This window comes from Zophobas morio, unplaced genomic scaffold (assembly GCF_036711695.1).
Source record: "Zophobas morio isolate AGI-343-1 ecotype UQ-CSIRO unplaced genomic scaffold, CSIRO_AGI_Zmor_V1 ptg000031l, whole genome shotgun sequence".
Taxonomy (NCBI): Eukaryota; Metazoa; Arthropoda; class Insecta; order Coleoptera; family Tenebrionidae; genus Zophobas; species Zophobas morio.
The window spans coordinates 5,301,014-5,324,541 of record NW_026972136.1 but is presented as its reverse complement, the minus strand read 5'-3'; the positions used below and the strand labels follow the sequence as shown (position 1 = coordinate 5,324,541).

The 23,528-nt window shown below is 32.8% G+C and overlaps 3 protein-coding genes across 3 annotated transcripts; all 3 read right to left on the bottom strand.

Moving 5' to 3' along the window:
* Positions 1-2,798: 2,798 nt before the first annotated feature.
* On the bottom strand, positions 2,799-4,148 carry LOC135139424 (odorant receptor Or1-like). Its single transcript, XM_064069649.1, has 5 exons — positions 3,415-4,148; positions 3,267-3,366; positions 3,105-3,209; positions 2,902-3,057; positions 2,799-2,852 (listed from the first exon to the last, which is right to left on the bottom strand). Exons 1-5 carry the CDS (start codon positions 4,146-4,148, stop codon positions 2,799-2,801), a joined length of 1,149 nt encoding a protein of 382 aa, XP_063925719.1.
* Positions 4,149-13,503: 9,355 nt separating this feature from the next.
* On the bottom strand, positions 13,504-14,795 carry LOC135139611 (odorant receptor Or1-like). Its single transcript, XM_064069911.1, has 5 exons — positions 14,116-14,795; positions 13,971-14,070; positions 13,819-13,923; positions 13,617-13,769; positions 13,504-13,563 (listed from the first exon to the last, which is right to left on the bottom strand). Exons 1-5 carry the CDS (start codon positions 14,793-14,795, stop codon positions 13,504-13,506), a joined length of 1,098 nt encoding a protein of 365 aa, XP_063925981.1.
* A 2,596-nt stretch (positions 14,796-17,391) lies between these two features.
* Positions 17,392-23,312, bottom strand: LOC135139610 (odorant receptor Or1-like). The gene is made up of 7 exons (XM_064069909.1): positions 22,633-23,312; positions 22,484-22,583; positions 22,332-22,436; positions 22,130-22,282; positions 17,843-17,894; positions 17,546-17,763; positions 17,392-17,403 (listed from the first exon to the last, which is right to left on the bottom strand). Exons 1-7 carry the CDS (start codon positions 23,310-23,312, stop codon positions 17,392-17,394), a joined length of 1,320 nt encoding a protein of 439 aa, XP_063925979.1.
* Between the last annotated feature and the right edge of the window lie 216 nt (positions 23,313-23,528).

Genomic DNA, 23,528 nt, shown 5'->3' with positions numbered 1-23,528 from the left:
TTTATTAAGAAAGGACACCACAGGCTCCCGAAAATTTCTAAAAGTTTCTTAAAAAGAGAGAGTACAAATTCTTCAAAATGTTTCCGAAAATTACACCACGGGCTTCCAAAAATCTGTTAAAATTTCTTTAAAAAAAGACACTAAGGGCTCCAAGATTCGTTGAGATTCCTTCAGAACATAAGACAACAAAGACTCCTGAAATTCTTTCAGATTCCTGCAAAAACTAAGACTACAGGCTCTTCAAGACTAGTTAAGATTCTTACAGAAAATACGACACCAGGACCTTCCAATGTTATTTAAAATTTCTTCAAAAACAGACACCAAATGCTTTTCAAAATTTGATTAAATTTCTTATAAAGAAAAAAGATATGAAAAGGCGTGAAGGGGCCCAAGACTATTTCAAATTCCTTCAAAAAATAAGAGACTAGCAGCCACCAAGTTTAACTTATAATCTATAAAAAGATAATTAAAAGGTATTAAAGGAAAAACGTTTTCTATAGCTTTGATGAATTTTTTGAATATTGCTCTGTGTATGAATCTCTATGGTTATATATTTAAATTCATTATTTTAGTATATTATTTTTTTGGACGAATGTAAATTTTTTTGTAAATTTAAGCATAATATAGCATATTATTATTATTGTTATTATAAATTAAATTTCCCCAAAATAAGACACCAGAAGCCCCCAAGATTCTTCCAAATTTTTATTGCAAAGGGACACCACACTCTCCCAAAATTTTCTTAAGTTTCTTAAAAAAATTAAGATAGACCAAATTCTTCAAAATTTTCCTAAAAAAAGACACTGTGGGCTTCCAAGTATTTCTTAAAATTTCTTCAAAAAAAATAGACACTAAGGGGTCCAAGATTCGTTATGATTTCTTTAGAAAATAACACTACAAAGACCATCAAAAGTCTTTCAAATTCCTTCAAAAACTCCAAGGGCTCCAAGACTCGTTAAGATTCCTTCAGAAAATAACACACCAGATGTTTAAAATTTCTTCAAAAACGACACCAGGGACTCCCAAGATTCTTTCAAATTTTTCCCAAAAAATGACACCAGAAGCTATTCAAACATTGTTTAAAATGCTTATAAAAAGAAAGATATAGAAAGACATGAAGGGGCCCAAGACTCTTTGAAATTCCTTAAAAATATAAGGGACTAGACGCCACCAAGTTCCTCAGCATAAGACACCAGAAGCACTTAAGATTCTTCCAAATTTTATTAAAAAAGGACACCACAGGCTTCAGTAAATTTCTAAAAGTTTCTTAAAAAGACAGAGAGGCCAAATTCTTCAAAATTAAAAAAAAATGCACCACGAGCATCCAAAAATTTGTTAAAATTCCTCCAAAAAAAAAAAAGACACCAAAAACTCCAAAATTCGTTGACATGCCTTCAAAAAATAAGACAACAAAAACTCCCAAAATTCTTAAAAAATCCTTCAAAAACTAATACTCGAGAGGCTTCAAGACTTGTTCTACAGGAAATAAGACACCAAAGGCTCCAAGATTGTTTAAAATTTCTTCAAAAAAGACACCAGGCACTCTCAAAGTTTTTTCAAATTTTCCCCCAAAAAGATCACCATATGCTCTTCAAAATTTGTTTAAATTTGTTATAAAGAAGAAAGATATAAAAAACATGAAGGGATCCAAGATTTTTTCAAAATCTTTCAAAAAGTGACCACCAAGATTAATTTAAAACACGCCTGAAGACCCCAAGATTGTTCAAATTTTTTATTAAAAATGGATACTATATCCCCAAAGTTTCTTAGAAAATAGAGAGAGACCAAATTCTTCAAAATTTTCCCAAAAAAGGACACCACGGGCTTCCAAAAATCCCTTCAAAAACTAACAGTCCAGGGGCTCCCAAAATTAAGAATAATATAAAAACACTTGAAGGAGCTGAAGACTTTCAAATCCTTCAAAAAATTAGGAGCCACCAAGATTAATTCAAATTTTCTCAAAATAAGACACCAGTGATCTCCAAAATTTTTCAAAGTTCTTCAAAAGGTGACACCAAGGTCCCTCAAAATTCTTTCAAAAAAAGGGCACCAGAAGTGTTCCAAAGTTTGTTTAAATTTATTCAAAAAAACAAGGGAAAAACATCAGAGGCTGGTTGCAATTGTCCACGAAACTACAAAAATCATGAAATTAAGTAAACAAATACTAAATTTTTTTTTACTTAAGTATCTCCTTGTGATGCTCGATGCATCTGGTCACATTATGGTCAACACGACAAGCTTTCGAATCATCACCAATTTTTATTAGACTGTCCTTCAACAAATCAAACTGACACCCAGTATATACATTGAAAGTTAATACGATAATTTGAGTAAATTTTATTTCAGTCTTGTAAAAACATTAAAATATTTTATTGAGTTTTGTGAAATTTTATTTATTTAGTACACTTATATTGTTTTCAGGAATGCTTGAAATTGCATACTATCTTTTTGTTAATTTTTTTCTGCAATATGGACTCAAATATTTTGTTATGCCGCAACACCAAAAAATTCCAACACACTCTCGAAATGTCGGCTACTTCATTGTACGAAAAGGAACGAAAGTTTAAATTAAATTCCTATAAAAGTATATGTTTTCTTTTCGAATAAATTTCTAGATAAGTCAATAAAGTAAAAATTCGTTTGAGTTTAGTTCACTACTATTTATTTACTACTTCAGTTATTATTTTTCGCACAAAATACTCACACATTCAGCTACAAAAAACACAGATTACAACATCAAAGTGCTTTAAAGTTTTACGCTTAAACTTTTGCTAAACCCAACCTAATTACTCCACTAGTTACGAATTCATTTGATGCAAAAGCGTAAAATAAGACCACGCCGTTTTGAGAATCTGAAATAAACCCACATTTTACGTACCACTGAACTCAATAAAACCCTACCTTCATAAAAGTGTCCAAGGAAAGATAAAACAAATTTAAAGCCGACGGTCGCACAGGTTGCAGTAAATTCATGGTGAAAAATAAAAGTTTCCGTTTTATGTCTTGGGGTAAATCTGTCCAGTCGCACTCAAAAGCGGCGTAAGATAAAGTGTCACTCTAGATAAGGCAAAACTAAATTACGTCTAAAACAATGTATTTTATACCTTGACTTGGACTTCGTTTCCGAACCAACAATACATAAATATTTCAACTATGATGGCCACTCCGTACGACAAAAGCGAGTAAAATTCGTTGGAAAAGGGCACAACCTGAACAAATCAAAATAAAATAAATAGCGAGCACGTTTGTAAGTTAAAAGTACTTACCAGAGTTAGTTGAAACATGGTAATTCCAATAGATACTCCGCTTATAAAAAATTGCAGAAATAAAATCCAGTTGAAAAACTGGTTACAATTGTCTACGAAACTACAAAAATCATGAAATTAAGTAAACAAACACTCACATTTTTTTTACTTAAGTATCTCCTTGTGATGCTCGATGCACCTAGTCACATTATTGTCAACACGACAAGTTTTCGAATCATCACCAATTTTTATTAGACTGTCCTTCAACAAATCAAACTGACACCCAGTATATACATTGAAAGCAGAAACCAAAGTATCAACATTCACATGAACCAGGGTCAGGTAGCTTATACTTATAATTTGATAAACGTAAGTGATTTCGTAGTACGGAGACATTTGGGCATTGTATGGATACCATGCCAAAAATGGCAGTCGTCTATGTCCTGGTATTCTGTCCAAAAATGGAAAAACTGCCCAAAAAGCGTTAGATCCGAAACACATGACCAAAAATACGTTGTAAATCGTTCTCCAAAATCGAATACTTGGTTCTATTAAAATCCGTTGATGTTCGTTTCTTGGTTGAAATAAGTCGCTGTTGAGAAGAGTTAAAAGTCGCTTTAATAACGTCATGTTTCTCAGCAATAAGTAAGCTTTACAGGCTCCTAAAAGCTCTACTAAAAGTATGTATGACGTTCCAGCCAGTGCCTCCAAATTATCACGAATGAAATAAATGTTGACAACTTGAAAAGATATGTGACCTATGATAAACAAACTCACTAGAATGAAAGTGTAAAATATGTAGAAGTCGAATTTGTTGGAGGTGCCACTCGATGGCCACAAGCCCATAATTCGTAGCAACAAAATGTTTATTTTAATGTTGATCTTCCAGTCATATTTTTCCATTTATTATAGGTATTTGTGTGTAGGGTGTCAAGTGGTACTGACTGGACTGAGAAAGTTATTCCTAAAATGTGGTTATATACGATTTTCTGTGTTCTTTTTTTGTGTATATATATGACAAGGTTTTTTGGTTTTGTTGGGGTTGAAATGAAAGCAAGGACTCCAACTGCAACAAAATATAGAACTGTGAAACGTGGTCAAGGATGTAAAATAATTAATAATGCAATGTTCGGTTTTCAATAAAAACTGCGATATAAAATATTGAAAAGCCGTTCCTTCTTTTTCTCGAAACTATCAATTATAAATTTCATTATTTATACTTTATCAGTCGCCGTTCCTAAAAGAGAAATATTTGTTGTATTTACTTTAACCCTTTAATTACACACCTACCAATTATGCTCGTTTTTTAATACATTTTGGCTGTCTATAATTATCTCTAGGAAAGCATTTTTTAATCGGAAGATGCTATTAATAATGAAAACGGCCTAAGTAGGGTAATTATCTACACTTTTTTAAATTTTGGTTTGACCCGTTTTCGTGGACACAAGTAGATTCATTTTCACAGTTTTAATATAAGTTAGCTCGTGATGTTGGACAAGTAAGTTAGCAAAGAGATGTTAAAATACTTACAATTTTGTTGCTATTTCTTTATATCAACTGTATTTTCTTTTAACACTAGTTCGTTTTGTTCCACTGAACACTGCACTACTGGCAATTATTCCTTCGATTTTGATAGTAAAAAATGCATATGTTCGCTCTATTAATTAATCACACATGTCGAGGAGTTTAGTCGGAGGCAATTTAATTGCCAGGTCTTGTTAGCAATTATCTCTAGAAGGGTAATGGATCTGATTATTCCTTGCATAATTCAGTTGGTAATTGATGCTTGCACTTCGAAGGATTGCACGATCACGTGAGAGTGCTTGAATATCGAGTAAAATTTTACATTGTACACATACAAAACGCAATAATTTTAATAATTCTGTCATACACAGGACATGCTTTTCGAAAAACTTCGGCAACAGTTTTTTTGGATTTTAGTAATTATTTATAGAAGATTATAGTTGTAGTGCACAGTTTTTTTTTAGTGAATATAATTGCAGACGCGGTCCGAAAACTTAGGGTTCATAACTCTAAACGTTTATATGTTTCTGGTCTCGTTGATAATAACTCGTACAAGAGAATAAAACAAAAAGTATTTAGTTTTATTTAAAATCTTGCACGTCTACGTTATCACATCAGTAACAAACTTACAAAAAAAACTGAGAATTACAAATAGCACAATAAAGAAATCAGCACAAACTTTTTATTCAAGGCTTAGAAATCCTTTCTACCATTTGAAACGTAGGGAAAATTAAAAATATATTCATTTCCTTAGAATTCTAAAATTCAATAACACAATTATATTTTTATTATCTATGCAACAAATTTTTAAATTTTTACTTCCTGAGTACAAGCTAAAAAAGTATTGTAATACAGTCCATTAGACCAATGACTACTTTTATGTTTCTTCGATGTTTCGTAACCCCTAGAGTATGAAAATTAGACCCCTCGTGTTCGTCTATTTGCTACTTATCTGTTGTCTGTCTATGGTCTGTCAATATTTTATTACACAGGAGTTTTATTAAAAAAAATGTTTGATAATCACCCTGTACATTAAAATTTGATTTAAAAAAGTTGTCTAAACATGCTCAAAACATTCTGGATTGTAGATCTCGACGTGCTGATTCCATAAATATAGCGTGTTCAGGCCGAAAGTGACTCCTGTATAATTAGTTAAATTTCGAAAATAATCCAGTTTGGGTAGAAATTTGCATAAGAAAATTAATTGAAAAATGGCAGAAAATATCAAAATTGCCAAAATCACTCTTATCTTATCAAATGCTAATGCAATGCCGCCCACCCTCCATTTTCTTAAGGAGTATGTCATTTGCCAAAATCAGTCTTATCTTAGCAAGTAATAGCCCCACCCACCCACCCCTCTTCACATTCTAACGACTAATTTTATTTCTGTTCAGTATGAGATGATTCATTTCATTCAGTTTAGATAAAATCACTGAAAAGGAGGCAGGGTTGGTGGGCGGGGCCACTTCAGTTCTTCTGTCGGGTGGGAGTGGAAACTATTATGTAATAGCTTATAGAATCTTAAAAAAATAAAAAAAGCACTAATTGTAACTTTTTTGATATACTGTCTGCTATAAAATTTATTTCTTATTTTATGCACGTAACGTGATCAGACCTGTCCAGATTTCTCTATTGTCTCAAATTTCCGATGAAACGAAGCTGAAAATGACTTCTGGATATCGAAATCTACAAGAAAATGTTTGCAAATAACTTTCGAAAATAGTTGAAAAATGGTAGAATATGTCAAAAATGCCAAAACCACTCTATCTTATCAAATACTAGCCCCGCCCACCCACCCTCTATTTTCTTCGGGAGTATGTAATTTGCCAAAATCGATCTCATCTTAGCAAGTACTAGCCGCGCCCACCCCCCTCTTCTCATTCTAACGACTAATTTTATTTCTGTTCAGTACAAGATTATTGAGTTCATTCAGTTTGAATAAAATCTAAGGAGGTAGGGTGGGTGGGCGAGGCAAATTGTGTTCTTCCGTCGAGTGGGAGTGGAAACTAATATGTAATAGAATCTGGAATCTGAAAAAAGTATAAAAAGCACTAGTTGTAATTTGTTTGATATACTATTTGCTATAAAATTTATTTTATATTTTTTGAACCTGACTTAACTTGACGTAATGTGACCTGACCTGTGCTGACTTCTCTATTGTCCCAAATTTCCGAAGAAATAAAGCTGAAAATGGCTTCTGGATATAGAAATCTCCAAGAAAATGTCCTCAAGTAATTTTCGAAAATAGTTGAAAAATGCTAGAATATGTCAAAAGTGCCAAAATCACTCTTATCTTATCAAATACTAGCCTCGCCCACCCACCCTCTATTTTCTTCGGGAGTATGTCATTTGCCAAAATCAGTCTTATCTTAGCAAGTAGTAGCCCCAGCCACCCCCGCCTCGTCACATTCTAACGACTAATTTTAGTTCTGTTCCGTATAAGATGATTAATTTCATTCAGTTTGGATGAAATCAATCACTGAACAGGAGACAGGGTGTAGAATTTAGAATCTGAAAAAGTACAAAAAAAGCGCTAATTGTAACTTTTTGATATGCTGTTTGGTATAAAATTTATTTTTTATTTTATGCATGTGACCTAACTTGACGTAACGTGACCTGACGTGTCCTGACTTTTCTAAGTATTACCTCAAATTTCCGAAGAAACGAATCTGAAAATGACTTCTGGATATCGAAATTTACAAGAAAATTTCTTCAATTAATTTTCGAAAATACGTAGTTGAAAAATGGTGGAAATTGTCAAACGTGCCAAAATCACCCTTGTGTGATCAAATACATAGTGTAAAATTTGTTTTTTATAAAAGTTACCTAAAATTTTCAAACAATTCTGGGATGTGTATGTTTATAATAACGTAGAAATATATTCGAAATATTCAGTGTGAAATTCTAATTTTTTGAAATTTCTAAAATTTGGGATATTTCAATGGGCGTGATGGAAGAAATGTGGCCGGAAGTGATTTCGGCGGTCTAAAATCTAGAAAAAAATCTATTTAGTTAAATTCCGAAAATGGTCGAGGTTGAGTCGAAATTTGCATAAGAAAATTAGTTGAAAATGGTAGAAAATGTTAAAAATCACTCTTATCTTGTCATTATCAAATACATAGTGTAAAATTTCTATGTTAAAAAAGTTGGCTAAAAATTCTCAAAAATTTGTGTGATGTAGATCTCGACGAGCTAATTCCAAAGATATAACGTGGTATTGATCACGGAGCAATATTTTCGAAAAATTCGGTGTGAAATTCGAATATTTTGAAAGTTTTAAAAATTGTGATATTTCAATGGATGATTCTGGAAAACGTGAGTGATCAAAGAAATGAGGAGAAATTATTTAGTTAAATTTCGAAAAGAGTCGAGATTGCGTCGAAATTTCCATAAGAAACATAGTTGAAAAATGGTAGCAAATGTCAAAAGTGCCAAAATCACTCTTATCTTATCAAATACTAGCCCCGCCCACCCACCCTCAATTTTTTCGGGAAATATATCATTTGCCAAAATCAGTCCTATCTTAGCAAGTACTAGTCCCGCCCACCCGTCCTCTTCTCATTCTAACGACTAATTTTATTTCTGTTCAGTATAAGCTCATTCATTGCATTCAGTTTGGATAAAATGAATCACTGCAAAGGAGGCAGGGTGGGTGGGCGGTTCTAATTGTGTTCGTTTGTCGAGTGGAAGTGGAAATTAATGTGTAATAGAATTTAGAATCTAAAAAAAGTAAAAAAAGAGCGCTAATCGTAATTTTTTGATATACCATTTGGTATAAAATTTATTTTTTATTTTATGCACCTGACCTAACTTGACGTAACGTGACCTGACCTGTCCTGACTTCTCTATTAGCTCAAATTTCCGAAGAAACGAAGCTGAAAATGATTTCTGGATATCGAAATATACAAGAAAATGTCTTCAACTAATTTTCGAAAATAGTTGAAAATGGTGGAAAACAGTGGCGGCTCGTGACTATTTTGGTTGGGTCGGCCAGCAGTGAGTAACCCAAAGTTTTAAGACATAGAATACAAGAACCAGGGACCTCAAGTCAGTCATTATCTATAATTTGCTTCCTGTATGGTGTTAATTCATATAGTCCTAACAACTTGGTAAAACAAAATAAAAAATATTCTTCAAATAGGTATAAAGTAAAGCATATACTTATACAATATAAGCCATCTATAATAATAAAATAACGACAATAAACTCAAATAAAAATGAAAATAACATTCAAGTTATAAAGTAACACATTCTAACAAAAAATATAACATGAAACGTCAACAACTATTTATTAGTAAAAAACAAAATTAAAAAAGTAAATTAGAAATTTTTATAAACCAATTCAATGCGTCTTTGTTTTGTATTGGCAAAGTGGTCAATTACTTGATTATAGAACTTTTGATCTTCCGTTAAGTTTGTAAGCACTTCTTTTTCTATTGCTAAAACGAATAATTTGGATAATCGATTTTGACTAATGGAGTTTCTAGTAAAATTTGTAATTCGCTTTAAAGCTGAAAAACTGCGTTCAACATATGCTGATGTGGATGGTAGGTATATGATTAAAATTAAAGACAGAAATAATTTCGGAGGCTTCTACATTTTCGTAAGTAGCATCATCAGGAGCAGGGTTGAGAAATTAGGAAGATGGCAAAAGAGCACGGTAACTCAATATGTCAATCGTACCAGACGACCAGAGGCAAAACTCTTTTTCTGAAGTTTTTTTGAATTTATTGTCAACATCATATTCAAAAATTAAACAATATCAACAAAATAGTTTGTTTTTTGACTTGCTCCCCGTCAGCCATTCATAATTTTCATACCATGCTGTATTAATTATTAATTATTAATATGCTATTGCACCGGAGCTGACGTTATTATTGCTCCGTGCTTCGATTAAATGTTGCATGCGCGGCTCCGAACGGGTCATTTCTTTTATTATCACGCTTTTATTAGCTTGGGTTGTATGTATGTATGTAACGGAATCTTTGAGCTTAATTTTCATCGGTTTCTAAAAGTCTGATCATCTTGAAACTTTGCACACGTCTCAAGGATCGATGACAATGCAATAATGTGATAACAGTTTCCCATTATCCTTATTAGGACCGCCAGGATTTATAAATTCTTTTATGGATCCTGTGTAGTGGAGTAAAAGAGATAAAGCTAGCGCGCGATCTGCGCATGCTAATTAATTCCCCAATTTATGAATTTGTCGCAGACTAAAAAATGAAAAATAAATAATAGTTTAAAAAACTAAAAAAACACGCTTTTATTGCTAATCGAACTAAAAACTAGAAAATAATTTTTAATGACAGAGTTTAATATTACAGTAGTAGAAGATCAAACAATCAATCATAATAAATCACCTCAAATTAAAATTATAATAAAATTTAAGTTATTAACAGAATAATTCAATTCAGAGTAAAAAGCGTGGGGTGCATTTTACTGCGGTTCATAACTATCCTCTCATAGATAGTTGCCAATAGAATGATTGTAATATTTAAAATATCAAGCACCCCACGCTTTTTACTCTGAATTGAATTATTCTGTTAATAACTTAAATTTTATTATAATTTTAAATTGAGGTGATTTATTATGATTGATTGTTTGATCTTCTACTACTGTAATATTAAACTCTGTCATTAAAAATTATTTTCTAGTTTTTAGTTCGATTAGCAATAAAAGCGTGTTTTTTTAGTTTTTTAAACTATTATTTATATCCCAGGAATTGATCATCGTATGTTAAAAGTCGAAAGTCATTATTTAATAGATGTGCAACAGCATCAAAATTTAAATCAGTTACTAATTCTCTTACTAACTGTTGTCATTGTTACTGAAATTAGAAACAAACCTAAACCAATTTCATCCACGTGAAGACTGCAGAAATTCACAATATACAGACAGCGGCCGGCCGGTGCTGGTAGTGGGGAACCGCATGGAAAAGTGCACGGCAGAAGTGGAGTGATGAAACGTAATATTGTACGGTTTCATCGCTATTGCCTTCTAACTTATACAAACAGAAGGTGATAGCGCTATAACAACTTGATGTACTGCCAAAAGGCCGGCCGATTTTAGCAGACATTTGACCAATCACTGCTGCAGGCGCGTTAATCAGAGGGTATCAGACACGTATCAGTCTTTATAGCTATTTCTCTTTAATTCCGCTAAACAGAGAGCGATAGCAGATATGACATTATTCGACGTTTATTCTTGTAGTCGGCCGGCCTCAGCTGCTGCTCCTCGCGGTAAAAATATTTAAACTTCCCGGCACGATTTCTGCTTCCGAACGAAAGTGAATAAATTAGATAACGCTTTTTGTAATTAAAAAAATAATAACAACAGTAAAATCAGGTGATTTCAAAATAGCTTTAAATTATATTCTTGCGTTTAAAATAAAAATGAATATCGCAAATTGACAAGTTCGGTGACAGACTCGGCCTGGCCTAACTGGCCCCCCCTGACGAGCCGCCACTGGTGGAAAATGTCAAACGTGCCAAACTCAACCTAGTGTTATGAAATACATAGTGTAAAATTTGTTTTTTATAAAAGTTGCCCAAAATTTTCAAACAATTCTGGTATATGCGTATGTTATAATCACGTAGAAATATTTTCGAAATATTCGGTGTGAAATTTTAATTTTTTGTAATTTCTAAAATTTGGGATATTTCAATGGGCGATTCTGGAAAAACGGTTACAGTGATGGAAGAAATGCGGGCGGAAGTGATTTCGGCGGTCTAAAATCTAGAAAAAAATCTATTTAGTTAAATTTCGAAAATGGTGGAGGTTGAGTCGAAATTTGCATAAGAAAATTAGTTGAAAATGGTATAAAATGTTAAAAGTGCCAAAATCACTCTTATCTTATCAAATACTAGCCCCGCCCACCCACCCTAAATTTTTTTGGAAAATATTTCATTTGCCAAATGCAGTCTTAACTTATCAAGTACTAGTCCCGCCCACCCGTCCTCTTCTCATTCTAACGACTAATTTTATTTTTGTTCAGTATAAGGAAAAAGGAGGCAGGGTGGGTGGGCGGGGATAATTGTGTTCGTTTGTCGAGTGGGAGTGGAAATTAATGTGTAATGGAATCTAGAATCTGAAAAAAGTACAACAAAAAACGCTAATCGCACCTTTTTAGATATACTATTTGCTACAAAATTTATTTCTTATTCCATGCACCTGACTTGGCTAAAAAAAGCACTAATTTGATCTGCCCTGAGTTCTCTATTGTCCCAAATTTTTAAAGAAACGAACCCGAAAGTGACTTCTGGATATCGAAATCTCCAAGAAAATGTCCGCAATCAATTTTTGAAAATAGTTGAAAAATGGTACAAAATGTCAAACGTGCCAAAATCTTATCAAATACATAATGTAAAATTTCTTTGTTAAAAAAGTCGACTAAAAATCCTCAAAAATTTGTAGATCTCGACGTGTTGATTCCATAACTGTAGCGTGTTGCTGGTCAGGGAAGAAAATTAATTGAAAAATGGTAAAAACTGTCAAAAGTGCCAAAATCACACTTATCTTATCAAATACAAACCCCGCCCACCCACCCTCTATTTTCTTCGGGAGTATGTCATTTGCCAAAATCAGCCTTATCTTAGCAAGTACTAATACCGCCCACCCCCCCCCCTTCTCATTCAGTATAAGATCGTTAATTTCATTCATTTTGGATAAAATCAGTCACTGAAAAAAAGCAGGGTGGGTGAGCTGGGCTAATTGTGTTCTTCTGTCAAAAGTGCCAAAATCACTCTTATATTATCAAACACAGTGTGATATTCTGTTTTATAAAAGTTGTTCAAAAATTCTCAAAAAATTCTGGGATGTATGTGTTTATGATCACGGAGCATTATTTTGGATATATTCGGTGTAAAAGTCGATTTTTTTAAATTTCCAAAAATTGCCATATTTCAATGGGTTATTTTAGAAAAACGGTTAGACCCATCGAAGAAATGGGGTCGGAAGTGACTTCTGCTGCCCGAAATTAACAAGCAAATGTATTTAATGAAATTTGGAAAATATACATATTATAAAATTTCTTTTTTCAAAAGCTTGTCTAAAAATTCCCAAAAAATTCTGGAATATAGATCTCGACATGCTGATTCCACCAATATAACGTGTTTATTGTTTTGAAATTTCTAAAAATTGCGATATTTCAATAATTGTTTTGAAGTTCGTCGAACATGCGAGTACAAAGTAAACAAGAGATTTTACCATACAGTTACAAATGGCTTTTATGTTGGAGGATTAAATAAAATAAATATGAAGCATGGTCATAAATCCTATTCCTATGGAGATAAAGGATTTGATTACATAGGGTGAACATTGAAAAAATATTCTCAAGTAAAACTTTATAATTCATAAATCTAGAGGGAGTCGTTTTCAGGGATAGCACTAATTTTAACTTGACTCCTTGGGCAAGTTAAAATGATTTGATTAAGTAATTAAAATATAATTTGGAAGACTTATCAGTGAAGGATAAAAATAAAGAATAACAGTAACGTGAAAATTTAATTATCTTGTACACGAAATTTGGGGTATTTTTTCTAATAACTTTTACATCTGTTATGTTCCAAATTACGATGTCAGACACCATTTTTTTTTCTTAATTATAGCACTATTAGTAGTGGACTTTTCTGTATTACCCATCCATACTAGAGATTTAATTCAGAATAATTTTAGGTTATAGATCTAAGTGAATTTCTCTAGTGTATTTTAAAACATTGTATGCTTTATTTGTTTAACTTTGCGACGACACTTGATACAAAAGAGCAAAATATGACCAAGCAGTTTTTAGAATCTACAAAAAAAAAGTATAATTTGATGAAATAATGCACCATTAATTACAATTACCCTCATATATGTATCCAATGAAAGATAAAACAAATTCAAGGCAGATATTTGAACAGGTTTTAAATGCATGGTGAAAAAAAGCAACTTCTTTTTAATATCTTCAGATAGCTCAGTCCAATCGGATTCGAATACAGCATATGAAAGATTGCTACTCTGAAATAATGTTATTAATTTTTACGCTTATAAATATCTACAAGATTACCTTAGCTTGTACCTCGTTTCCAAACCAACAATACATAAATATCTGGATAGTTATAGCAAGACCATACGAAAGGAGAGAGTAAAACTCGTTCGAAAGAGGGACAACCTGTAACTAATACGTGGAAAAACATTCATAACTAAGCACAAATTTACCGCTGTTAGCTGAAACATAGTTATGCCAATGGACACACCACTAATCAAAAGGTGCCAAAATAAAATCCAGTTGAAAAATTTCGTCGAGCTTTCAATAAACCTGAAAATACAGATAAAACCACCATCAAACCATTGTTAAACTCACCTTAAGATATTTTTATGGTGTTCTACACACCTTAACATATTGTGATACACATCATTAGTAGATCGTTGATCCACAGTTGCCAGATTTCTGATGTTGTCAGTCAACATGTCAAACTGACAAGAAGTATACACATTGAATGCTGATACCAGTGTGTCGACATTCACATGAACTGTAGTCAGATAGCAAATACCTATCACTTGATAGATGTAAGTGATTTCGTAATAAGGCGACTTTTTATAATCGTATGGGTACCACCCCAGAAACGGTAATCTTTTCTCTTCCGATTTATCCATCATAGGATAAATCGCCCAGAAGGTGTTACACCCAAAACACATGCTCAAAAACACTTTATAAACCGTCTTCCAGAGATAAATGGTGGGCTCGATGAGATTTCGCTGTTGGGTGTTCCTTGGCTGAAACCAGTCGCTCTTAAAAATGATCATTCGTTCTTTGAGTATTTTCATATTTTTTATTAAATAATAGGCCTTCACTGCTCCCAGAATTCCGATAAGCAAGAGGTAAGAAGTTGCCACTATTGACTTCAAATCGTGAGCAATGAAATAGACATTTACCACTTGAAAGAATATGTGCCCGAAGATGAAAAGTGATACTGTGATTGAAGAGTATAGCATGTAGAATCCGGGTTCGTAGGTTTTGTCACCTTCGGGCCACAGACCCATGATTCGTAGCAGAATTATGTTCATTTTGATTTTTGATTGCCACTTGTATTTTTCCATAGAAGAAGGTGGACTTAAAATGTGTAAAAAGATTGTAATTTATGTGTGTCAACAATATTCACATGTTTTCTAGTTAGAAAAATGTTCGTCGTGATGATTTTAATCTGTTTATAGAATTTTCTCAGGGTGAAAACAAAACACTGGTATTAAAAGGTTTTTATAAATCGCCTAATTATGTACATTCTACCGTTTAAGATGACCGTAATTTTTAGGTAAGTATTAATTATTTTTCGTTAAACCTATCAATTAGTGCGCCCAAAGTAAAGCTGAACCGTATTATTTTGGAGGGTAATTGTATCATCTGTACTAATAATTTCGGAGAAAGTAAGTAAGCTGATTAATTAGTAAAAGTCGTACACGATAATTATCTCTGTAATTATTGTTCTGGTTAACTCCCCAGTTACTTTTTTATTTGGCTCGGGAGTATTTGTTGTAAGACTTTTAAAGGTTGAACAATTAAATTTTTTTGAAGAGTGACTACGTTATTTTGTATTACGTCGGCAATTGTTGTTTTTGTTTGTCGGAGAAATGGAAGCCTGGAAATGTCATAATTAATTTACAAAAAATTGGTACGTAAAAGTTTATGTTATGTGACAATATTGTGTGATTTTACGCTAGTTTCATGTTTCATGTTTTTGTATATTTTATTATAACATTATTTTCCGTTATTATTATTGGTATTATTTAAATATTTTTCTTGAAAGTCTTTCAAAATTACCTCAGTTTGACAAGAGTAAAAGTTCTAAATTTTTTAGAATTTGTCAGTAATATGGACACATTATAACTTTTTGATTGTTAATACAATTTGATAGAAATTACTTTCCGAACAAGAGTTCACTAAAGTCTATCAGGTAACTCGTCTCTTTTTGGTTGGAATCAGATACCTTTATTGATAATACTAACAAATATTAAGACAAAAATGTATTTTTGAAGTTGCAATGCTTTCCGATTTTATAAATTTCACAAAATTTCTAAAATAATTTCCTTTCTATTAATTTCCCTACTTCTTGTTAATTTTCATCGATTTTATTGTAGTTCCTTATTCAAAATTGTGCTACCAACTGCAAATTTTTCTTTTTGTCTCTTCTGAAAAAACGTATTTCACCGACTGTTATTTTAGTTAACTTCACGGATAAATTCGGAAAAAAATTATAAGTTGTCCAAATAATGTTATTAACAATTGAAATAGGCCAAGAGGTGTAGTTTTTTGCACTTTTGGGATTTTGATTTGGTCTATTTTTATAGCTACAAGTAAATTATTTTTCTTGATTTTCATTTGTTACCTCAGAGGATGAAAAATATTTAAAAATATGTAGAAAATAAATTTGCTCAGTTTGATTTTATTTTTACACAGTTCCAGTTCGGATATTGCGAGATCGAACTTTTTTCTTATATTGTAAATGGTTTTTCTATTTTTTACTTCCCGAGCGTAAGCAAAGGAAGTATTGTAATCGAGTCCGTCGGCCGACTCTCTACTTTTACGTTTTCTCGATCTTTCATGACCCCTAGAAGACGAAGAAATAGGTCTCCCATTTCCGTCTGTCTGTCCGTCTGTCCGTCTGTCCGTCTGTCTGCCGTCTCGGATTTTTATTAGACAGATAATCTCCGAAAGTACTGGACCGATTGTTGTGAAACTTTGTACTTATATTAGGAATATCATCTAGATGGTAAAACGCTAACCAAAATTTGTCTAATCATCCCCACCACTAATGCGATGACGTCACTTCAAAATTGTACATAGTAAATGGGTTTTAAATTGTATAAAATAACATAGTCCTACACATGTAGTTTACGACTCCGAATTGAGTTTTTACCCGAAACCTCCAGATTTTTTGAAAAAAAAAAATCAAAATTATGAAACAACATTTTTCAAATTAATTTTGAATCTGCTAACCGGAATGTTTTGAAATGCTGTGGATGTTTTAAGGCTATAAAGAGCATCATAAATCTTTAGTCAAAATATATTTACTTATCCCCTCCAAAAAAGTGATGACGTCAGCTCAAAAGTTTGCCGAATAAATCCTATCTAAAATGTGCAAAATATGATGAGTCTGTACTTGTGATTTATCATTCCATTCAAATTTTTTCGATTTCCATATACAGGGTGGCTGAAAAAATTAATGAATGCGTGAATTTATTTAATTGAGTTAATCAGGAACCACACAACCGAATGCTTTGAAATCTTGCAGATGTTTTAAGGTTATAACGAGCATAATAAATGTGTAGTCAAAATATATTTGCTTATCCCCTCCAAAAAATTGATGACGTCAGCTTGAAAGTTTGCCGAATAAATCCTATCAAAACTGTACAAAATATGATGAGTCTATATTTGTGATTTATCACTCCATTCATATTTTTTGGATTTGCATATACAGGGTGACTCAAAAAAATTAACGAATGCGTAAATTTAATTTATTGATTTACTCAGGAACTACAAAACCGAATACTTTGAAATCTACTGCGAGAAAAAACATTTTTTAGACCAATTTTTTAACATATGGGTGATATATAAAAATTAATAAAATTTCACACTTCTCCCTTATTTGAGATCCTACAAATTCAACAATATTCCGAACCAATATTCGGTTCGGATAGAGCCTCTTGCTCGAAAATTTGATAAACTTTTCAATTTAGTGACAAAATGGTGGAGGCGCCACATTAAAATTGAATTTTTCTCTTATTTGGAGACCTACTGGCAAAGTAAGGGAAAATTTGTGATCTCTAGAAAATTTCAGTTCGGGCACAACCTTTTCCGGGAGAATTGGAACAACTTTCAATTTTGGTAAAAAAATGGTGGAGGCGTTAAAATAAAATCTAATTTCTCTCTTTTTTGACGACGTAGAGGAAAAATCAGGGCAGATTTGTGATCCGGAGAAAATTTCGGTTCGGATAGATTGTTTTCTAGTAGAATCTGAAAAAATTTCAAATTTCATGAAAAATGGTGGAGGCGCCACAATAAAATTTAATTTCTCCATTATTTGAGGACTGACAGGAAAAATTAAGCAGATCCGTAATCCCGCGAAACTCTCGGTTCGGATTGATCTGCTTACGAGACAATTTGAGGAACTTAGTGACAAAATGGTGGAGGTGCCACAATAAAATTCAATTTGTCCCTTATTGGAGGACTTATATAAAAATAAGGGAAGATTTGTGATCCGGAGCGAATTTTGGTTCGGGTAGAACCTCTTCCGGGAGAATTTGAGAAACCTTCAATTTTGGTGAAAAAATGGTGGAGGCGCCAGAATAAAATGTAATTTCGCCCTTACTTGAGGACCTACAGAATAAATAAGGACAGATTCGCGATTCCGAGAAAAATTCGGTTTGGATAAAGCCTCTTGCGCGAAAATTTGATTAATTTTTCAATTTAGTGACAAAATGGTGGAGGCGCCACATTAAAATTGAATTTTTCTCTTATTTGGAGACCTACTGGCAGATAAAAGAAAATTTGTGATTCTTGGAAAATTTCGGTTCGGATAGAACCTTTTCTGAGACCGTTGGAACAACTTTTAATTTTGGTGGAATAATGGTGGAGGCGCTAGAATAAAATTTAATTTCTCCCTTTTTTGTCGACCTAGAGAAAAAATAAGGGTAGATTTGTTGTGTCGAGAAAATTTCGGTGCGGATAGATTGTTTTGCTAGAGAATTTGAGCAACACTCAACTTTGATGAAAAAATGGTGGAGGCGCTAGAATAAAATTTAATTTCTCCATTATCTGAGAACCTATAGGAAAAATTAGGGCGGATTCGTGATCCTTAATATAGATAACCTGTGCTGACTCTATTATCCCAAATTTCAGAAGAAACGAAACTGAGAATGACTTCCTGGATATAGAAATCTCCAAGAAAATGTTCTCAAGTAGTTTTCTAAAATAATTGAAAAATGTTAGAATATGTCAAAAGTGCCAAAATCACGCTTATCTTATCAAATACTAGCCCCGCCCACCCACCCTCTATTTTCTTCGGGAGTATGTCGTTTGCTAAAATCGATCTCTTCTTAGGAAGTACTAGCCGTGCCCACAATTGGGTCGAAATTTCCGTAAGAAAATTAGTTGAAAAATGGTAGCAAATGTCAAAAGTGCCAAAATCACTCTTATCTTATCAAATACTAGCCCCGCCCACCCACCCTCAATTTTTTCGATAAATATATCATTTGCCAAAATCAGTCTTATCTTAGCAAGTACTAGTCCCGCCCACCCGTCCTCTTCTCATTCTAACAACTAATTTTATTTCTGTTCGGTATAAGGTCATTCATTTCATTCAGTTTGGATTGCCCAATTGTGTTCGTTTGTCGAATGAGACTGGAAATTAATGTGTAATAGAATTTAGAGTCTGAAAAAATTACAAAAAAGCGGTAATCGTAACTTTTTGATATGCTGTTTGGGTTAAAATTAATTTTTTATTTTATGCATCTGACCTTACTTGACGTAACGTGACCTGACCTGTCCTGACTTCTCTATTACTTCAAATTTCCGAAGAAACGAAGCTGAAAATGACTTCTGGATATCGAAACCTACAGGAAAATGCCTTCAACTAATTTTCGAAAATACATATTTGAAAAATGGTGGAAAATGTCAAACGTGCCAAAATCTCCCTTGTGTTATGAAATACATTGTGTAAAATTTGTTTTTTATAAAAGTTGCCAAAATTTTTCAAAAAATTCTGGATGTGTATGTTTGTAGTCACGTAGAAATATTTTCGAAATATTCGGCGTGAAATTCTAATTTTTTGAAATTTCTAAAATTTGGGATATTTCAATGGGCGATTCTGGAAAAACGGTTAGAGTGATGGAAGAAATCCGACCGGAAGTGCTTTCGGCGGTCTACAATCTAGAAAAAATCTATTTAGTTAAATTTCGAAAATGGTCGAAGTTGAGTCGAAATTTGTATAAGAAAATTAGTTGAAAATGGTAGGAAATGTCAAAAGTATCAAAATCACTCTTATCTGGTCATTATGAAAAGTTGGTAAAAATTCTCAAAAAATTTTGGGATGTAGATCTCGACGAGCTAATTCCAAAGATGTAACGTGGTATTGATCACCAAGCAATATTTTCGAAAAATTCGGTGTGAAATTAGAATATTTTGAAAGTTCAAAAAATTGTGATATTTCAATGAATGATTCTGGAAACACGTGAGTGATCAAAGAAATGAGAAACTATTTAGTTAAATTTCGAAAAGGCTCAAGATTGGGTCGAAATTTCCATAAGTAAATTAGTTGAAAAATGGTAGAAAATGTCAAAAGTGCCAAAATCACTTTTATCTTATCAAATACTAGCCCCGCCCACCTATCCCCCATTTTTTTGGAAAATATGTCATTTGCCAAAATCAGTCTTATCTTAGCAAGTACTAGTCCCACCTACCCGTCCTCTTCTCATTCTAACGATTAATTTTATTTCTGTTCAGTATAAGGAAAAAGGAGGCAGGGTGGGTGGGCGGGGCTAATTGTGTTCGTTTGTCGAGTGGGAGTGGAAATTAATGTGTAATAGAATCTAGAATCTGAAAAAAGTACGCTAATCACACCTTTTTTGATATACTATTTTACAAAATTTATTTCTCATTCCATGCACCTGACCTGACTTGACGTAATGTGATCTGCCCTGACTTCTCTATTGTCCCAAATTTTTAAAGAAACGACCCTGAAAATGACTTCTGGATATCGAAATCTATAAAAAAATATCTTCAACTAATTTTTGGATATAGTTGAATAATGGTACAAAATGCCAAAAGTACCAAAATCTTATCAAATACATAATGTAAAATTTCTTTGTTGAAAAAGTTGGCTAAAAATTCTCAAAAATTTGTAGATCTCGACGTACTGATTCTATAAATGTAGCGTGTTGATGGTCAGAGAAGCAAATTAGTTGAAAAATGGTAGAAAATGTCAAAAGTGCCAAAATCACTTTTATCTTATCAAATACAAGCCCCGCCCACCCACCCTCTATTTTCTTCGGGAGTATGTCATTTACCAAAATCAGTCTTATCTTAGCAAGTACTAACCTCGCCCACTCCCTCTTCTCATTCTAACGTCTAATTTTATTTCTGTTCAAAATCATTAATGCCATTCATTTTGGATAAAATCAGTCAGTGAAAAAAGGCAGGGTGGGTGGGCGGGGCTAATTGTGTTCTTCTGTCAAAAGTGCCAAAATCACTCTTAATTACGTAGTGTAAAATTTCTGGGATGTTATCACGGAGCAATATTTTGGAAATATTCGGTGTAAAATTCGATTTTTTGAAATTTCTAAAAATTGCCATATTTCAGTGGGTTATTTTTGAAAAACGGTTAGACCGATTGAGGAAATGGGGTCTGAAGTGACTTCTGCAGTCCGAAATCTAAAAGAAAATTTCGAAAATAATCGACAATGGGTCAAAATTTGCATAAGGGGGGTATACATAGTATTAAATTTCTTTTTTAAAAAACTTGTTAAAAATTCCCAAAAAATTCTGGGATGTAGATCTCGACGTGCTGATTCCACCGAAATAGCGTGTTTATATATAGCTGAGCAATATTTTCGAAAAGTTAGGTGTGAAATTCGAATTTTTTGCAATTTCTAAAAACTGCGATATTTCAATAATAGTTTTGAATGTCGTCGAACATGCGAGTACAAAGTAAACAAGAGATTTTACCATATAGGTACAAATGGCTTTTATGTTGGAGGATTAAATTAAATAAAGATGAATCATAGTCATAAATCTTATTCCTATGGAGATAAAGGATTTGATTATATAGGGTGAGCATTGAAAAAATATTCTGAAGTAAAACTTTATAATTAGTAAATCTAGAGGGTGTCGTTTTCAGGAATAGCACCAATTTTAACTTGACTCCTTACACAAGTTAAAAATGATTTGATTAAGTAACTAAAACATAATTTGGAAGACATATCAGTCAAGGATAAAAATAAAAAATAACAGTAATGTGAAAATTTAATTATCTTATACACGGAATTTGGAATAGTTTTCCTAATAACTTTTCCATGTGTTCCAAATTATGATGAATACAATTTTTGTGTAACATGTCAGACACCAATTTTTTTGTCTTGATTATAGCACTGTTAGTAGTGGACTTTTGTGTGTTACCTAACCATACTAGACATATAATTCAGAATCATTTTAAATCATAGATCTAAGTGAATTCCTCTAGTGTATTCTAAAACATTGTACGTTTTATTTGTTCAATTTTACGACGACACTTGATACAAAAGAGCAAAATATGACCAAGCAGTTTTCAGAATCTACAAAAAAAATGTATAATTTGAAGAAATAATTCGCTATGAATTATAGTTACCCTCATATATGTATCCAATGAAAGATAAAACAAATTCAACGCAGATATTTGAACAGGTTTTAAATGCATGGTGAAAAAAAGCAACTTCTTTTTAATTTCTTCAGATAGATCAGTCCAGTCGGATTCGAATACAGCATATGGAAGATTGCTACTCTGAAATAATGTTATTAATTTTTACGCTTATAAATATCTACAAAATTACCTTAGCTTGTACCTCGTTTCCAAACCAACAATACATAAATATCTGGATAGTTATAGCAAGACCATACGAAAGGAGAGAGTAAAACTCGTTCGAAAGAGGGACAACCTGTAACTAATACGTGGAAAAACATTCATAACTAAGCAGAAATTTACCGCTGTTAGCTGAAACATAGTTAAGCCAATGGAGACACCACTAATCAAAAGGTGCCAAAATAAAATCCAGTTGAAAAATTTCGTCGAACTTTCAATAAACCTGAAAATACAAATAAAAATACCGTCAAACGATTATTGAACTCACTCACCTTAAGATATTTTTATGGTGGTCTACACACCTTAACATATTGTGATACACATCATTAGTAGCTCGTTGAGCCACATTTGCCAGATTTCTGATGTTGTCTGTCAACATATCGAACTGACAAGAAGTATACACATTGAATGCTGATATCAGTGTGTCGACATTCACATGAACTGTAGTCAGATAGCAAATACCTATCACTTGATAGACGTAAGTGATTTCATAATACGGCGACTTTTTATAATCGTATGGGTACCACCCCAGAAAGGGTAATCTTTTCTCTTCGGATTTATCCATCATTGGATAAATCGCCCAGAAGGTGTTACCTCCAAAACACATGCTCAAATACACTTTATAAACCGTCTTCCAGAGGTAAATGGTGGGCTCGATGAGATTTCGCTGTTGAGTGTTCCTTGGCTGAAACCAGTCGCTCTTAAAAATGATCATTCTTTCTTTGAGTATTTTCAAATTTTTGATTAAATAATACGCTTTCACTCCTCCCAGAATTTCAATAAGCAAGAGGTAAGAAGTTGCCACTATTGACTTCAAATCGTGAGCAATGAAATAGACATTTACCACTTGAAAGAATATGTGTCCGAAGATGAAAAGTGATACTGTGATTGAAGAATATACCATATAGAATCCAGGTTCGTAGGTTTTGTCACCTTCGGGCCACAGACCCATGATTCGTAGCAGAATTATGTTCATTTTGATTTTCGATTGCCACTTGTATTTTTCCATAGTGGAGGGTGGACTGTGCTTGAAAGCTTGTAATTTGTGATACTGTAGTAGTAATATCAACAATAATCACACGGTAAATTTCAATCTTTTCTAGTCGGAGCTCAGACGAAAAATGTTCGTCGTGATGATTTTTATGTTTAGAGAATTTTCTCAGGGTGA

Excerpts from the sequence above, each read along its gene's own strand:
- LOC135139611 (XM_064069911.1), bottom strand. The coding sequence starts at position 14,795 with ATGGGTCTGTGGCCCGAAGGTGACAAAACCTACGAACCCGGATTCTAC. Across the intron at positions 13,770-13,818 it reads GAAACGAGGTACAAGCTAAG|AGTAGCAATCTTTCATATGC; the intron begins GTAATCTTGTAG and ends ACATTATTTCAG. Across the intron at positions 13,564-13,616 it reads CATTGGATACATATATGAGG|ATTCTAAAAACTGCTTGGTC; the intron begins GTAATTGTAATT and ends TTTTTTTTGTAG.
- LOC135139424 (XM_064069649.1), bottom strand. The coding sequence starts at position 4,148 with ATGGAAAAATATGACTGGAAGATCAACATTAAAATAAACATTTTGTTG. Across the intron at positions 3,367-3,414 it reads CATCACAAGGAGATACTTAA|TTTCGTAGACAATTGTAACC; the intron begins GTAAAAAAAATG and ends TGATTTTTGTAG. Across the intron at positions 3,210-3,266 it reads CCATGTTTCAACTAACTCTG|GTTGTGCCCTTTTCCAACGA; the intron begins GTAAGTACTTTT and ends TGATTTGTTCAG.
- LOC135139610 (XM_064069909.1), bottom strand. The coding sequence starts at position 23,312 with ATGGGTCTGTGGCCCGAAGGTGACAAAACCTACGAACCTGGATTCTAT. Across the intron at positions 22,584-22,632 it reads CACCATAAAAATATCTTAAG|GTTTATTGAAAGTTCGACGA; the intron begins GTGAGTGAGTTC and ends TTGTATTTTCAG. Across the intron at positions 17,764-17,842 it reads GGATCTGCTTAATTTTTCCT|ATTCTACTAGAAAACAATCT; the intron begins GTCAGTCCTCAA and ends AAATTTTTTCAG.